The sequence below is a fragment of the Zootermopsis nevadensis genome, unplaced genomic scaffold, assembly GCF_977971745.1.
Source record: "Zootermopsis nevadensis isolate Lab colony 2312 unplaced genomic scaffold, Znev_1.0 Znev_ptg000013l, whole genome shotgun sequence".
Taxonomy (NCBI): domain Eukaryota; kingdom Metazoa; phylum Arthropoda; class Insecta; order Blattodea; family Termopsidae; genus Zootermopsis; species Zootermopsis nevadensis.
The window spans coordinates 10,696,217-10,714,220 of NW_028259145.1; the positions used below are offsets into that span (position 1 = coordinate 10,696,217).

The window sequence follows — 18,004 nt, forward strand, 5'->3', positions numbered from 1 at the left end:
AGATTATTTAATGATATTGTTTCAACTGGAGAGGTTGTACAGCATTAAGTATGATGAGAACATGATTAACAGTGTTGAAGGTGGGAAAGACAGAAGTCATAGCCTTTTTAAAGGCACTATTCCTGGCATTCTCCAGGACAAATTGATTAATACCATGAAACAATGTTAATTTAACATGTATCATGTGTCAGTTCCACTGCCAAGATTTGATGTGGATGACTCCCAGATACAAGTCAGGCATGTTGCTACTATGCTAATGTGCTTGGAAAGAATCATCAGTTTTTCTATCACTCTGGAATTTATCAGTATCTTAGGGACAGAAATTGCACTGCACATGAGATTTACAGATATTGTACACCAGTGCTGCATTCAGACTTATAAGTGGCCAGTGTACATCTTTTAGCATGTTTTAATATTCTTCTCTGCCTTCCCTTCATCTTCATGTTGTCTCTCATATGTAGGATTACCATATTTATCCATGTTCACATCAAGTCCTTCTTCTGTTTTCATATATAATTTAAATTAATATAATGATGATATTCTCACTATGAAAAATACTGAAATTACTGTAAGTATGACATGCGTCACAGTTCACCAGGTACCAATCAGCACAATGCCAGACTAACAACTGACATCAAATTGGACTGCAGGATAATGGCAGTGAAAGTCCAGGTTAAGAGAGACAACATGTAATAACTTTATAAAATATTCTTCCATCTCTTGCATTTAAAAGTATTTAGGATATGACAAACAATAATGTTATACTGCTCACAAATCAACACAAGGGCTTACTGAGTAAGTGGAATGGGTGGAATGACCTGGAAGGCTGTGACAAGTCTCGTCTGCACAACCACAGTGCATACAGCTGAGGGGTTGAAGCCTTCACTCACACAGGGTGGGCATTTCCTTGCAGGCAGAACAACCAGAATAATCAATGGGACAGGTAGAAACCAAAAGGGCTGGCAATCAGATATCACAGGAACTTCTGGATGGAAATCATTATTATCATTATTAATGACTGCAGAACACAAGGATGTGGTTAAAAAACTCTGCCAAAAAGTTGCTCACACAAAAAATTAAAGTGTGTTTGAAATTATCTTCAAAGTATGAAAAATTGCCAACCCTGATTTTAGGTTAGATTGGGGTGCAGTCCAAGAAGCACACCAGGCATAAAGACGAATGAGAAATTTACCTTGTGTCAATCTTTTAGAGAGACGTAAACATTGGTAGGCATTCACTTACTTCCCACAAATCTTGCATGGAAACTCCTCAATAATATCTCCAAGTGTGGGAGGGGTTGCAGTAGTTGGACGCTTGTCTGGGGTGGGAGAACGTCCACATACACCACCACCACCACCATGAATTCGTATGTGGCCATTCAATGCTGCACGGGAGTTAAAACTCTGTAAACCCAGAAGATGATCATATTATATATTAAAAGACATAACTGACCATTAGAAGACCCTTGCAAGACGAAACATGAATGTGTGGTGAGGAACTTCATTAAGCGTTTGGGATCAGAATAGACAGATCACAAGATTACTTCTTGTGACATAATACATTCATATTTCTGCATGGAAGGATCTTCTATTACTAGAAAAAGCTTAAGTTATGAAACTTGAGAATGATGAGGAAAGTATGGTATCTACACAAAAGGAATATCTAAATTTAATATTAATGCTCTGCTACAAATATTTCCACAGAAATATACATGCAGATGAAACTAATATTTAAGGTTTCCCTGGGCAACAATAATAAGCTGGGGTAGCTTAATCATATAGTGCCTAACTGCAGAATGGACAAATGGAGTTCGATCCCTGACAGGGAGAGAGGATTTCTGTTCTAGCCTCTGCATCCAGACCAGCTCTGGGGCCAACCCAGCCTCCTGTCCATTAGGTACCAGCAGTCTTATGCCCAAGGGTAAAGCATGGCCAGGGTGTGATACTAACTACTCATCCACAGCCAAGAACAAACAGGAGCTATATCTCCTCCCCCGCAAGCACCTCTGTTATGTGTAGGTGGATAGCTTTACTTTTACTAGGTAAAAAATGTTTGAATACTAACTGCAGAAAACCTTAAAGTGAGGAAATTTAATATTGAAACTAACTATCCATTAAAACAAAACATTAAATAGGGATTCTACTTTATGTGCTCATTACAAAAAGTCTACATACTAGAAAAGTGCATGCACAAGGAAAGTAATAAATTATATAAAATACATAAACAATTTTAAAATATCCTTAACACATGTAAACAAACACACATTACTTATCCTAGATATTTTGGCCTTTATAAACTATTATGACCATATTCATGTTATATCTGCCTGAGACAAAAATTAAGTACATATTCTCAAGATACCTCTACAACACAGAAACTCACAACAAAGAAAATGCAGAAACCAATGAGAGGTTAGTGGAGTACAATCCTACACAAGTCATATGAGCAATGTTCTTTAAAAATACCAAAGACATTTTTAACATTACAAAAGAGTTACAAAGGCCAATTAAATTTTCTAGAAACTTCTGTTGTAGACTCAAACACCAAATTTCATCAAAACCCAGTCAGTGGGTTAAAAAATAAAACACGACATTAAATAGATGTACATGACCTCCCATTATGCATTTAAGTTTATGTACTTCATGCAACAAACATAAAAATTTTGCTTATTATATTCACAAAAGTGAAATAACAGCAAGATACAAAAGTCTTAACTGTGAGTCTGTTATACATACAGCTGAGCAATCAGGATATTCACAGACAAACAGTCGACTCTCTGAACTAGTTGATACCAATTCCACATCACTGGCCTGAAAACAATGAAAAAATGTATGTATAATTACACAGTACTTTCATACAAAGGGCAAAGAAGAATCTTTCTGAGTTTCACAGGAGCTTACAAAAAGTCTACTTTATGCATATTCTTTAGTGAAAATGTTGTATGTTGCATGAGATGTAAAGGCAAATACATATAAAAATTGTTGCAAGAGTTGTGTGTAAGTAAGAATACTCGATAATTTTTCTTATGAGAATTACCCTTAATTTTTTTCGTTTTAGTTTATTTTTTAGTTCATTAAAAAAAACTTAACTGTATACAGTAGTCACCAGATGACTTGTGAGCTATCAGTGTGGGTAAAGTGACGAAGAGGGGAATATGCTGTATTTGCATGAACATACATTCCAAAAAGACAATCTCTTCTGTTACGTCCATCCTTCTAGTTACGCATGGTACCAAGATTTAACTTCAGGAATAATGGCAATAATGGAGGGTGAAGCACACAAAGAAAGATACAACACATAGTATGGATCGAGAAATAATCAGAACAGTCCATCCACAACAGTCTGTGTTTTGAGATGGCTACTGCAGCACCAGGCTACTCTGAATCTTTACCTGACCATGCCAAATCCAGTGCAGCCTGGGAGCACAGCTCAGAAGACATACGAGAACTGTTGTACCTTATATGGTGTTAAAGTGCACATGGCTTATTTTAAGGTAATATCTCAGAATTTTCTTGAAGGGTTTGAGAACAGCCACCTCAGGACAGCCAAAACTAAGAATCAAACATAGAACCTCCAAAATATGATGTAGGAGTGCTCACAACTTAAACATAATGTTCAAGACTATTTTTAAATTATGCTAGTAACATTTTGTATTTCAGTGATCTATAGTACTTTCTACTTGAAAGAAATCTTTGTTAAAATCTGCATGCTTTGTGTGTTCTAAAATCCATCAGCCAATTTATACAGCACTGTCTTATATCTCCAAGCAATCAACGAAAAACAATATCACTTATACTTGTACTGACATGGTCTGAATAGATTGAACATCATGGCCAAGTGGTTAACACTTGTTTCATATTCGGGAGGTACCAGGTTCAAAATCTCAGCCTGAAGACCAATTATCCTGACTGAAGCTTTTCCATAAAAATCTGAGAATCTTTAAATATGGAATTATACTTTCAGTGTCAGATATAAATAATAAATTAAATATCATCTCAAGGCTAATCTCCCCCCCCCCCCCCCCCCCCCCCCCCAACACCCAAACCTAGTTCACCTGACTTTCATCAACTCTGACTGACTAATTTCCCTCCAGCCTAGCCCTTCTTCTCACTCTGTATACACTATCCATGTTCTAGCACCCCAACATAGTTCTGGAGATGCAGACAATATGTTTATCTGAAATATTGGTATTTGCGTATGAGGTCCATATGGCATCACAACCCACAAGAATGTCATCTCAGAAAACTTTCAAATGTGCCTAAAATACAGGTTAAAGACTGTAATATTTGGCACACAAAGGTTTTATATTATAGTAAGATCTACTTACAGGAATGCGGGAGTCATCCATCTTGATGTCCTCATACTCTACATCAGTACGTGTGCCATAATCAGCATTTTGTCGCCGACGAATCAGGCGTAGGCGTTTGTACTCTTCTGAGCACACCTTCTTCCATAAGTAATAGAACTGGATACATTGCTTCACAGTCTTTGAGCCAATCTGAAATATTGTTAAAATAATATTTATTTTGATAATTTACACCATGAACAGTAGCTGAGAGAGTCTGGTAATTAAAGTGACTTGTGACTAGTTTCCTGATAAGGGTGGGGATATTTTCATCATTGCTACATCCAGATTGAGTCCAAGTTCCCATCCTTCCAGACTCTACATCACTTGAGTGCTTTCAAATAGTGTTTACATGTGAAATTGTAACATATTTTACTAAATGTGGCAATTGAACAGCTGGCATATAAGCTTCATATTTGTGAGGTATAGAGACCAGCTACCTTGACTGATACATTTCTATGATTTTCATTAGCCATTCCAGACACTCATGAGCTACCTTTTTCACAAAAAGCAATTCACATCTAACATAATCATGTCAGAGGTATGATGCCTATATCTTATATCATTAGGTAGAGGCTTAAATTCAAACATTCAAATTACTGGCATATTTTCAGTGTTGAGTTTGCTAAAAGTGCTAATATTCAGTTTGTGTAGGAAGAAGTTTTTGCACTTAACTGGAACTCAACCCATAAAATTAAACTATTCTCTGCAGTTAATATCCAGTCCCACGACAATATCATAAAATGAACACTATTTACATGTAATCATGCTGTGCTGCAAGTTTGATGTGTCTAGTAGATCATTTCCTGTTGCATACTGGATTCATATTTGGTAAATTGTTCTTAATTATTATAGCTAAAATTCATCTTAAATTTTAAAACAGTAAAACATGCACAAACATAATGGCTTTATGCAAATAATTCAGGTGTTATTCACTAGGCATTTGGTTGCACTGGTGATCTTTGTTACTGAAATATGAGTGTTTCAAATAAAGGAGGTGCAGAAACAAAGAACTAGGCACAATTTTACATAGGTAACTGAATGTAGGGTACTTAAATAAATCAAATCACTGAGACAAGTATTACAGAACTCAATACATATTGACTAAATGAAGGAACACTTAAAATATAGGAGAGTTAAACTGTAAGTCTTATTGCTTCATCATGAAGTAATATAATAAATTAATATATGGGTGACACAACAGAAAGTAGCATTTAAAATGGAAAAAATAAATGGCTCCATGGATTTGAAAGAAACCTGTAAGTTGAGATGCTAATGGTAGATCAAATATTACCTTGTGATACAAGAGGTGACACATTTTCATTTTTTGATGTAAATACGTCTATACGGAAGGGTCATTCGGCAAAAACAGCGTTATGAAGATGTGTAAGATCCAGCGCCGAGTCACATTTAAACGTTCATTCCTCAGGAATGATAAGAGTAAGGGTAATGTAACCTATATGTAAAATGATCAGTAAATAAAGACCTTTAAGAATCTGTAATGTATTTTATTGTAATTATACTTGTTTATACATTTATTGTAATTTTAATGAACCAATGTGTGCAATTTTCAATTCATCTGGCACGTTAAGTGCCCGCCTCTCGAATACCGTAAGAGATGGATCCGGACATATTGCGTACAAAATACGTATTACCTATTGAGCTTTCCATATCTGTTTTCAGATTTTACATATCACAAATGGTTTAGGTTCTACAAACATTTATTTATACAAATAAAGGCGCATCACACTTCACGCTACTGCTGCGTTTGCATACTTATGTCAGATTCTCTGGAACCGTGGTTCCACTGTCATTTTTCGTTACAGTTAAATCCAGGGCCTGAAACAGTTCTCTCTGGTTTTCGTACACAAACTGTTTTATGTGTGGCCTCTCATATCATAAGACAACATCTGATCAGCCATCAAGCAATGAGAAAGATGGTTTTGAGCCATAATCCAAGAAAAGGGAGTCCAATTCAAAACTAACTATTAAATAAAATACCAATTTTTCAAAATGGAAATACTTTTCTGTGAAATGAACACAGTAATAAACCTTCAGGATCTATAAAAGTTGGAGAATTTATCAACTGCCTGAGCATACTATGAGCTTCTCAAGAAGGACCCTTCTTCATGGAGTTAGTTATTGTAATGAATAAACCAAACTAAATAAACCACTTTCTACACACGCCTAGGCATGTTCAACACAATTTACATGCATTTAATTCAAACCCATGGGGCCATATTATTTTACCATTAAAAAGTATCATTTTTTGGTGTCACCCAGAACATTTATTCTTTAAATGCTTTTCCAGAGAGTAATGGATAAAGGCATTAACTCTGACAGTACCTCGTCTGCCACACTGTGGAAGTCCTTGTCATACTTAAGCAGTCCCTGGTGGAATGTATCCATCTCTTCTGCACTCCACCGGTCACTCTCTGTGTATTCATAGGCTAGTAGTGGATGACCAGGTGGCAAAGTTGGTGTTGGTTGCATAAGCTTCAACATTGCTTCCTGGAATACATCAATACATATACATGCAGAATAAAATCACTATGGAAACTACTTTACTAACAAGGCATCAAAATTGTAAATAAAAACTAAATATGCACATACATAAATCCTTTAAAAAATGTTTATGTCTTTTCCCATTAAAATTACAAGCACAACCTCTGGAACAAAGATGTGAAAATAATGTGAGACAATATATCTGTCACTTTTATGTGAGTGCTTTTGTGCTCTGATAAGTACTCCTTCTATCTTCAGCCTATCTGAGCAGGACAAAAGATTAAGTTATATAAACAATATTTTATTTTAGTGTTCAATAGATAACAAATAATCTAATGTAAGATTTGAGGTTTCACAGTGGTGAGTATAAAGATTTCTGTCTTCTGGGTTGTTACGCTGTGTAGTCTGGTCGATTTTCAGAGGTCATACTGCCTCTGTCATCAGAGCGTAAATCCATCACCCTGATGATGGAGGCAGTATAAACTCTGAAACGTTGGTAAACATCGACCAGACTACACAGCGCAACGACCCAGAAGACAGAAATCTTCAAATAATCTAATGGTTCTTACTGTCAACTGAACTGTCATGGGGAAAAAAACAAGATTTACACAAGAGAAAAGTATTTACTGGTTACATTACAGAAAAACAGATCTGGAAACTGAACTAAGAAAGACTTTTATTGAAGTAAATTAACGCTGAGACTTTTTAGTTTAAATCATGGAAGTTGAGCACTGAATTGAGAAAACTAACCAGGATTTGAGGTTTTCACTACAGTAAGTCTGAAGACATCTGTCTTTTGCGTTGTTGCGCCATGCAGTCTGGTAGAAGTTTACTAATGTTTAAGAAACCCTGAAATGTCAGTAAACTTCTACCAGACTATACAGCACAGTAACCCACAAGACATCCATCTTAAAAAATCTAACCCTTCAGCATGAAGGAAAAATATGTTCTGTATAACTGTGCTTTAATTTTTAACCTACTTACATTACCTTGGGGTTACAAGTGTCTTCATACCCATGTTTCCATCACTCCATATGTCTGCCTTCCTTAACAATTTTTAACCCAATTAAAGGATTTTTATATTATTTTGTATGTACATTATGTCACTAGAGGCCACCTGACCTTTTGAATTTTTATGATTGAACACAACAACATGGAGGCCACACAAAGTTTATATTTAGTTGCTGGTATTATGTCCATAACCAATGTGACCGCGCGTTCTGGGTTCGAGTCCCGGTGAGGCGCAAATCAAAATAAATTGGAAACAAGTAATAAAGATTTACGCGTTTCACTTGTTAGGCAAGTGCGTCCTTTTCAGGCCAGGGGTCAGTTTATTGGTAGGTGCTCTGCATTCAGTGCAGAAGGCTCACTGACACTTAAAAAAGAAAAGAAAAGAAAGTTGCACAAGCAACAACTGTAAAGGAGAGAATTATGGCACCGTGTGACCCCCAAACTTCTTGCGGGGGGCACCCGCCGGCTAAAGGGTTTTTTAATGGTCCACGTGAGCTAGGGCATCATTACTGCCCAAATACATCATTTTTTGTGAAAGTTAAGGGGGGAAGTCCTATAACTAAAGGACAGGAAAGTTTTCTTGGAGGACACTCTTTTCTGGAATTCAGAGGAAGCAACATCCTAAATTGTTTTGTAGCTCGATTCGGCCAGTGAATGTTAATTGTAAAAGAAATAAATTGTGCTTGTGAAACTACGAACTTAAATCTCAAGACCATTACCGAAACCTTCCTCGCTGGCATTCAGCTTATACCCCTCCATGTAATATTCCCTGAGAAAAGTTCCATGCCTACATGAGCAGAAATCCCGAATTACATCACATACGACAGAGATCGACAAGACTGCAACCGAGCCGGGCAACTCCAACAGCAAACAGGAGTGGGACGGTTACACCAATGAACCATCAAAGCTAGCAAAGTGAAATTTTGTATGGAGATACATTATAACTTACGTATAAAGAACAAATTGGAACTTTTTATATATATGCTAACAACTGCAAACATGGGGATGGTATAAAACTTTTTTGAGATTATCAAACAAGTTTAACATCGTAGGAATTTATCTGAGAGAAAATTATGCACATAAATAGACAATAAAAGAGTAAAATTATTAATTTATGATTCTTGATGGCCTTACAATACAGACCCTAACATTTGAAGGAAAGCAGGTACCACATTATGTTCTTCTCAGAACTTTATGTATAGCCATATAAACAGAATGTATAGTGCAAGTAGTCAAAGGTCAAGGCAGCAGATATAAGCACTTACTGAATAAAAATTAAAACAACATCTTGAAATATAAATAATAATCTTGATTCTTTGGTGTTGGAAATGTATTTGGCTCCTACCATGTTGGAAAAGAGGAACAGTGAAAGACTATCCTGCTCTAACAGATTTAATGGAGATTCAATTTAAAAAATATAAAATTATTGTAAAGATGTCAACTTTAAAAAATCTGCAAACAGTGTACCAAGTGTCACATCACCACCAGTTATGGAGAGAATTTTATTTTATTTCTGAAGAGTTCAATTACAAACTCAGCTGCTTGATGTTGAAAACCTTGAAGCATTTGGTCTATTTTTATTGTGTTTTGCACTCTTTATGACTGGAAAATATATTTTACTTTCATAATTCCATTTTCACAAATATTGGATACTCTTTCTGGTGGTCTCAATAATTATTTCCCCCGGATTCTGAAAAGCATTAATACTCACATGAATATTCCCATGACACATGTGCAGCAGATGGAGAGCATACTCTTTGTTGCGACCTCCACCAGGCACTGCTGCACAGCATGCAAATTCCAGGTACATTTCAACTGCAATGGAATCACCAACAATTATATGAGAATTCAGGTTCTCATAGTGGCAAGAATGAAGATGGCACCATGCAGTCTCATGAGGCTCATTATCTTGATAATGAAGGCAGAAAGCACATCTAAAATATTGGTAAACGTCAAAAAGACATGATGCAACAACCAATAAGCCATCTTCACCAAAAATTAGTTGGCACAACTCGTTTCCTTGATAAATGTGTGTACTGCATAAGATAATAATTAAAATTAATATATAGATGGTAAAGCTTTTTCTATTTATATACTAAAACCTAATTGCACCTAGGTGAAGCAGGGTCTTTCTTGAAAAGTTAATAGTTGCTTTGCTTTCTTGGAACCAAGCGGTTCTTCACCATGTTCCTAAAGACCCGTGATTAGATCTTGAGCCAAATGAATCCACTTAATTCCTATTTTGCTAAAATCCATTTAATATTATGCTTCCATCTAATCTCAGGTCATCCAAATACAGGTAAACTCGATTTATGCCGGGGATGCGTTCCTGGATGAACCGGCGTAAATTGAAACTCTTTTTATAATGTAAATCAATGGGAAGTCAATGACATGCATTCACAGCACCCAAACATTGACTTAAGTTCCTCTAAAATTGACTTCGCCTTATCCGTGATAGCAATTTCAGTCAAGAGAATGTTTTTTCAATTCATGTCATCCACCCATAGCAACAGCAATTTCTCCATTCTTTCTAAAAATTTACTTCTGCTATAACTCACTTGCGTTGCACTTACTCTCGTACCCTGTTGCATTGACTGTTTTATTTTAAATGAATTTTTCATTATGGTAGTCACAGCGGAAGGAGGCAACTTCATACTTCTGCACACATTACGACGGGTATCACCACCTTCTATTCTACGAATTATGTCCATCTTATCTTCTAACGCAATACACCTACGCAACTTTTTAGCAACACACTCACTTCTCTTACCAGACATGGGGCTCTTCTACAATTTATAAACATAAAACAGTTGCTACTGCAGAATAGTGGTCGAACAACAACACAAACACATTTAGCATAGTTTTCAGCACATTCAATGTGTCAACAAGAATGAACTGAGCACATTTTTTCTTACTCCCTTATCAGGCAAATGACTCACCATGAAGAGTGACCAATGCCCACGTGACTGTTGCGCAATGTTGGCGGATTTTTAGGAGATTATCTCACAACTGCTTAGCAATAAGTGCAGAGGTAAATGTATTTATAATTTTTATTCAAAATCAGCGATGTAAGAATTACGACTTAGTATAAGAATCAGTACGAGAAACATTGTAAAATGTTATAAATAATGGTAAAATATATTTTTTTTTACTTTTTGACTTGCTAGTTTCAAAAATGGCATTATTCTGAATCGGCGCAAATTGAAGCAGCGCAAATCGAGGTTTACCTGTAAATGATTCTTTTCATTTAGATGTTCAGTTTGAAAAATCAGATAGACCATAAGAAACATACACAATTAGCCACCAGTTTACCTTCAGCATCTGTACAGAACTTGCTGATGCCTGGGTCCCACAGCAGATGTTCATATGATGGTTCTCTATTAGCTTTCTCTCTGTCAGGATTCCACTGTGGTATGCTGCACTGGAATTCAGGTCCAATGTTAACATGAGGTGTAGCATCCGACTCTGGTGCAGAGTCACTGCTGGTAGTTGGACCTTGCTGGCTCTCATCTGAACTAGATGATTCACCACCATTGCCATCTGGACACAGTTTACGATGAACATGTAACCATGTAATCCATTGAATATATCAGCATGAAAATGTGAATTTGTAAGCAAGATCTATATTATTTCCAGACATCCATTATATTTTAAGCCCTTCAGCACAAAGAGATATGTTGTAAATATATCAGAATAGTTTTCATCTGTTACAGATAAATTTGTTCCACATCACACTGCAAGTTTTTTGTTTCCAGATAAAGATGTACATTCAAAATGATTCAAAGCTAAAAGGTTAATATGTGTACCAATTTTAAAAAAATCTGATCTGTTTGTGTGTAGCACTTTGGGAAAACCTCACATAAACTACAGTTTTCATCTTAATCAATATTTATGGACATACATGATTTCATATTGAAACATAACCCATCCTTTCACAAACAAATGAATTTAATGTGTAAGTAAAACCTAGTCTTGGATATGTGATGGTATATTTTTGTTTATGGCGGATTATCTGGTCAACAATTTTACAATATTGGCTGAGCTACAGGACAGTTACTCTTAATTATATTAACACCAACACACTAGATGTCAAACTTTTGAGTAATAGTAATGCATTCTAGCAATACTCTCCAGAACACTGGTAATGAGCCTAACATGTGATACTACCACCCAAATATCTCAAAGCCTTGAGATTACCACCCAAGGCATTCTTAAAACACTGCATACTACAGTAAAACTGAAAATGTCTCACTCATCCATCCACAGTAAAATGATGATGAAGATGACCATCTTCTGGGTTGTTGTGCCATGTATTATCATGGAAAAAGACCAATGTTTCACAGATGCTTAGTCTTCATCATCTGTGTGGTGAGTTTTCATCATGAAGGTGGAGACAGTAAACACTTCAAAGAAGTTGCTTAATTTCTACAAGATTACATGGTGCAACAACCCAGAGGAAAGTCATCTTCATACTCACTACCATCAGAATGTGAAATCTCACTCAGTAAAATTACATTTAAAATTTAGAAGATTATGAAAAAAACTTATTCATTATAATATAAATGGGACCAGTACAAAAACAGAATACACTACTGTCCTCAACTATTTCTGAACATTCTGCAGTGCTCTGGTAAGTTTTCAATCAGCAAGGCAAGAAAATTCACACTACAAAATCTGAATACAATAATTTTAAAATGTGTCAGTTCATCCAAGTTGGTAGGTAGAAATGCAAAGATCAGAGAAAAAGTAAATGGAACTCTGAAAATGGCACTTAAACTCTGAGTTTCAATAGTCTCAGATATGAGAAGTATGCATCAAACATAAAACATATAATGTGAAGAAAGAGTAGTACAAATATTTAATATTTTATTAGAATTTATAACTGACAAATAACTAACTTAAAAAGAACTTACAGGCAGATCTAAAGATCTGTCATAGGACCTGTTAAAATTTTCTTAAGTTTTAAAACTGTATGTGCCTATAATTTCACACTCAACAGAATTTGGTCATCATATGAAGCATGAGTAAAAATTTACTGGAACAAAACCATTTTGCAAAAGCAATAACTAAAACTCAATGTACCCATAAGCTGCAGACATAAATAACAATTCAGAAATGAAACCAGAATCAGATTACATACAAAATTTTGTTATGGTCTATTCTTCCACGGTCAGCACATAATCTAGATAATTGTCTTCAAGGCTCATTGCCCAGAAACCACAGGTTCAAGCAACTATGACTTACTCTTGCTATGGGTGAATGTGGTGGAGCTAGGCCAAGCCACTGTGGAGGTAGGCCAAGCCACTGTGGAGCTAGGCCAAGCCACTGTAGAGCTAGCTGGAGCACTCAAGGCTGTCATAGTTGGGGTGACAGCTTGCCAGAATAGTCCTTGCCCATTTCTGGCTGGACTCAACATGGGTGGTGGTGTGTATGGCGGCGGTGGAGAAGAAGTACACAGCCGAGGTGAGCGCAAGCGTGATTGGAATATAGGATGAGGGTGGAGTGGTATGTACAGGGGTTCAGGTCGCGGCCTCTTTCGCTGCACACGAATTGGACTTGCGGGGATGCTGCAACAATATAATTTTGCCTTCATTAGTGTCATGTATGAATTATAAACGGAATTACAAAAGAAAAGGAAATTTACTGTTTGTATTTATTCTACAAATGGCACAAAAAGGAAGTGTACTTTAATTCTTCGATGTATCCCTTAGATTCTTCACACATTTGTAACTTTAATTTATAAGCTTCCTGACACTATCTGCATAGTATGTTTTTGGCTGTTTCCAAAGCCACTGCATCTTGCATCATTTGAAAATCTGCATCCATGTAATGTACCCGAGTGTTTTCAAAATAGGTTAATCAGATGGGAAAATATCTAAACTATATGCTGGGTAAGGGAAAAGTTCAAATTTCAGTTTTTGAAATATTTCAATGGATGCTGCTGCCATTTTCATCAAGCAAAACAATTCCTCTTGCCAACATTCCTCTATGTCTACTGCAAATAGCAAGTTTATACATACTCCTCAAGCAAAGAATAATACTGTACACATTTTACTGTCTGTCCATGATCCTGGTACTTCTCAAGGATGGAAGTCCCAAAACAGTAACAACAGAACTCTGCTGGGAGAAGACCCACTTATGAATTCCTTAGTCCTGGGTAATGATGTTTTTCCAATCCATGCTTATACGTCTGCTTGCATAGTCATATTGTTGCATCCATGTTTCATCACCAGTGACAATCAAAGCAGCAAAGCCTCTCCTTCACATTATCATTCTCTGAAATTGTGTGCATTTCCACACACGCCCATTTGAACTCATCTGTAAGCTGCTCTGGTAACCACCTTGCACAGATGTTGTAATACCTGAGGTCCTCTTGGATGATGGGATATGTAGGTCCACAGCTGATGTCAAACTTGTCAGCTATATCAGTGACAGTAATCAGTCTGTCCTCTTGAACCAGAGAAGTAACTTATTCGACACTGTCTGCCGTTCGCGAAGTGGTTGGATGGCCAGAGTGGTCTCCGTCAACATCACTTGTTCTGCCACAACACGACTACACCTAACTCAGTATGGAGGGCACATAATAACTGTGAAAGTAATGTCTGACAAAAGTACCAGGATTTTACATGCAAACTGCCCTTAATTATTTATTCCTCTTGTACAATTTCACACCCATTACTCCTCAAACAGATAAAAATCTAAGGTGTCAAAATAAAGGAAATTGTATGAGACATGAACTGTGATCCTCTAAATGTCTGTGACAATTGTTGATTCATTACATCACAATTATGTTTGATGTTGTCCATCATATGTTGTAGATTCAATATGCACAACATTTTGTTGGTTGGCTATACTCAATCACTGTACTGATAAATACTTTCTATTGTTTTATATTTCAGATTAGTGGTAATGGTTGGAATTAAACCTGGAACCTTTTGAACAAAAAGTAGTTCATTAAAGAAAGTACCAAAAAATTACAGTTAATAAATCATCATTAGATAGGAGTAGAAATGTCTTGTATTGGTTTATTAAATATACCTCATAGTAAAGAGTGTCTAATAAATTACTGTGTGAATTGCGTTAATACTGTTTTCAATTAGACCTCAGATAACAGTGTTATAAAATAAACTTGCCTACTTCAGGCCATAGCGTAGATGCTTACATAAAACTGCTCCCAAATCATCGATACATGTTCTTGAATTGACAAATATGGCTGTCAATACATTCCATTATTTTGAAACTAATGCAAGTTAAAACAAATTGTCTGATGATTTCCAAGAATACAGCAGTCTTTGAGAGATATACCTTAATAATGAAGTATGCAATAACAGTGCATCAGAAAAGCTATCAGTTTTCATATTGTAAAAGGAAAATAGAAAATTACTCACTGGATTCTCATTACCAACTCACTTGATATGCAGACTGATATTTCAGTTTGTGATTCACATTTTCAATCTTGGACATCTACAGATAAGATGCCACTGATAGTGTGACACACAGTTCTGAAACAAAATCTCAGAATCCAAACTGAGCATCTCACCTAGTGGGGCTGAGGAACACATCATCATCTCCATCGTCCTTCAAGTTGTCCAGTGCCACCTGGAGCCTTGGTCGCTGACTACGTGTGGCACTGTTGCTGTGATGATGTTGATGGAAGTGAGAGGTATGATGCGTGTTAGTACCCTTGCCTGAGAGCCCTTTCTTCCCACCATCAGGCTCATTCTTCTTGCTATGAAATGCCGAAGTGCTGTTACCCATCATCACTGTTGTGTTAGTACCTGTAGTTCCTGTCACCACCAGGCTCTTGGCTGGATGGTGATTGGAGGTTTGGAAGAACTTGAGTTCCCCATTACTGTCCACTACAATTCCTGTAAGTCCTGAGTTTCCAACTGCAAAATCCACCATTCCATTTCCAACAAGCTTGAATGAATGTATACTTCCGAAGTCAAACTTCTTTCTGCTTCCAAAGTCCTTGGGACTGCTAGAAAGGAGAGGGTCCTCTGAATTGGGCATCATTTGTGACTGGAGGGACTGGTGTGGAGAGAGGGGGAATGAGACCTGTCCTTGTGCAGGCGCAAAGGTGACAGGAGGTAGAGGAGATGACACAGATGAAGAGGAAGCAGGCACACTGGACAAAGAAAGGGGAGAAGGTACTGGTGTTGCTGACAGTGGCGACTGGGGTGGTGGAGACGGGTTGGCCAACGTTCCATACAAGCTGAATCCATGCGGGGAACGAAGATGACTGCCCACTACACAACCTCCCTGAGTCTCCACAGGTAGCACCTCAGACAGCGCAGCTTCTACAGCAGCAGAACTAGACATGGCAGCAGTGTAGAAGGCTGCAGAGAGTGGAGACGATGCTGGTGGTACATGACCACCACCATGTGAGATCACTGACTGTACATAGCTATCTGTTGCCCCAGACTGTTGTTGTGGTGAAGACAAGGGAAGCGTGCTTGTCATGATTGTGCCATGAGCAAATGATGGTGACTGTCCTTCTTGGCTAGCTGGTGGGGTGGGATATGTGAAGCCAGGTGAGTCATGATGTGTCAGTGGTGATGGCAAAGGTGATTGCACTGCAAGGGCTGCATGAGGTGAGTTGGCATATCCCTGCTGATGTGGCGACTGTGTTGTACGATAGCCAGCTGATGGGTCCTTGGATACAGGAGAGGGCAACGCAGTTCTCATATCGGTGTTCGAAGTTACTACAGCTGGCTGTCCATATGTACTGAAATCAGCCAGCCCATCAGGCAAGGGTGAGTCTAGAACAGCTTGGAAGTCTTGAGGCACACCATGGTGGTTCTGTGTGTTGTACTGTGGGCTCTGGACACTGTCTTGGAGCCCAGCTGTTGCTGTCTGGTAGTCCTCAAGTGATGCTATGTCCTGAAGTTGCTCTGCTGTGGACTGATCTTGCAGCAGAGTGGCTGCCTGAAACTGAAGCCCCCATTCACTGTTGTCACTACAAATACTTTGTTATCTCTATAAAAATTACATATAATGAGAAATAGTAACCTGGAAACTGGTTGATCTAAATGATTCCTGAGATCCATTGCAGGTTAACTTCTAGATAAGATGAGATTCAATAAAAATTACAAATGTTTAAAAGAAACAACACTGATGAAATAATTTGCTTTGTGGTCTTCTGGATTATGGTACCATATAAACTTGTAGGTAGTTACCAATGTTTTGAAGGAACTCATCCCCTCCAAATTTTCACTACTGTGAAGATTTCAAATCTCACAATGACAAAGTACTTTGAGAGGTGATAAATTATTAATATACAATAACAATAATATGAGTTTTACAAACAAAAACTATATTTAAGATGCACTGTAGGAATTGTTATGAGAATTATGGGTATAAGTCTACTGAATACAAGTTATAAAACATAAATTATTAATAATATTATTAAATTTAAAATAAAATGCTTACATTGTCTCAGATTTGTATTATTAGAAGTACAGAATGGTTGTAGAAAAGGAGTTTTGTACTGATTTTGGAATTACATTATTAATAAGTGCAGATAATTCAATTGCAAGACTCACGTAGCTTTTATAGATAATGGAAAAGAAACTGAATGGGTGAATCACAAAAATGAAGACCATTCTTCCATAACAGAGGACACCCATATCATTTTAAGTTATTTTTAAAAGTGTTATAACAATATATAGAGCCAGGGTAGCTCAGTCAGTGTAGTGACTGGCTATGAACTAGATGACTGGGATTCAACCCCCAGAGGGGGCAGAGGATTTTTCCTCTAGCCTCTGAGTCCAGACTAGCAATAAACCCCACCCAGCATTCTATCCAACGGGTATTGGCGTCCCTTCCTAGGGGTAAAAAGTGGCCCTGCAATATGGCACTTCTCATATATGATCAAATACTAGTACAAAAAACCAAGCATAAATTACAGAGATCCTTTTATCAACTAAATGAAATTGTTAAAGATTGTAAGTTTAAGAATCCTAAACAGAAAATGAACACAAAGGCACATGACAGAAGGCAGTCAATTATAATTAAAATTGTTACAGAGTAACACACTCTCAAAACAGTGCACAACAACCGAGAAAACAGCAATCTTCAGATTCACCACTGTGAAAACCTCAAATCCTACAAAGAGTTTTAAGTAAACTCACAGATTTCATA

The 18,004-nt window shown here is 37.1% G+C and overlaps 1 protein-coding gene across 13 annotated transcripts in view; it reads right to left on the reverse strand.

Moving 5' to 3' along the window:
• LOC110830769 (uncharacterized) overlaps positions 1 to 18,004 on the reverse strand; it is a 1,002,197-nt gene that overhangs the window by 13,255 nt on the left and 970,938 nt on the right. For 12 of the 13 annotated variants that reach the window (XM_087348624.1, XM_087348625.1, XM_087348627.1 and 9 more), the window contains 8 exons: positions 15,402 to 16,795; positions 13,106 to 13,428; positions 11,174 to 11,401; positions 9,573 to 9,676; positions 6,692 to 6,856; positions 4,328 to 4,498; positions 2,736 to 2,810; positions 1,243 to 1,403 (listed from right to left, as the gene is read on the reverse strand). In XM_087348624.1, coding sequence (XP_087204750.1) covers positions 1,243 to 1,403; positions 2,736 to 2,810; positions 4,328 to 4,498; positions 6,692 to 6,856; positions 9,573 to 9,676; positions 11,174 to 11,401; positions 13,106 to 13,428; positions 15,402 to 16,795 — 2,621 coding nt within the window. Of the gene's footprint in view, positions 1 to 1,192; positions 1,404 to 2,735; positions 2,811 to 4,327; positions 4,499 to 6,691; positions 6,857 to 9,572; positions 9,677 to 11,173; positions 11,402 to 13,105; positions 13,429 to 15,401; positions 16,796 to 18,004 lie in introns of all 13 variants that reach the window. The other variant, XM_087348634.1, reaches the window with a different exon arrangement.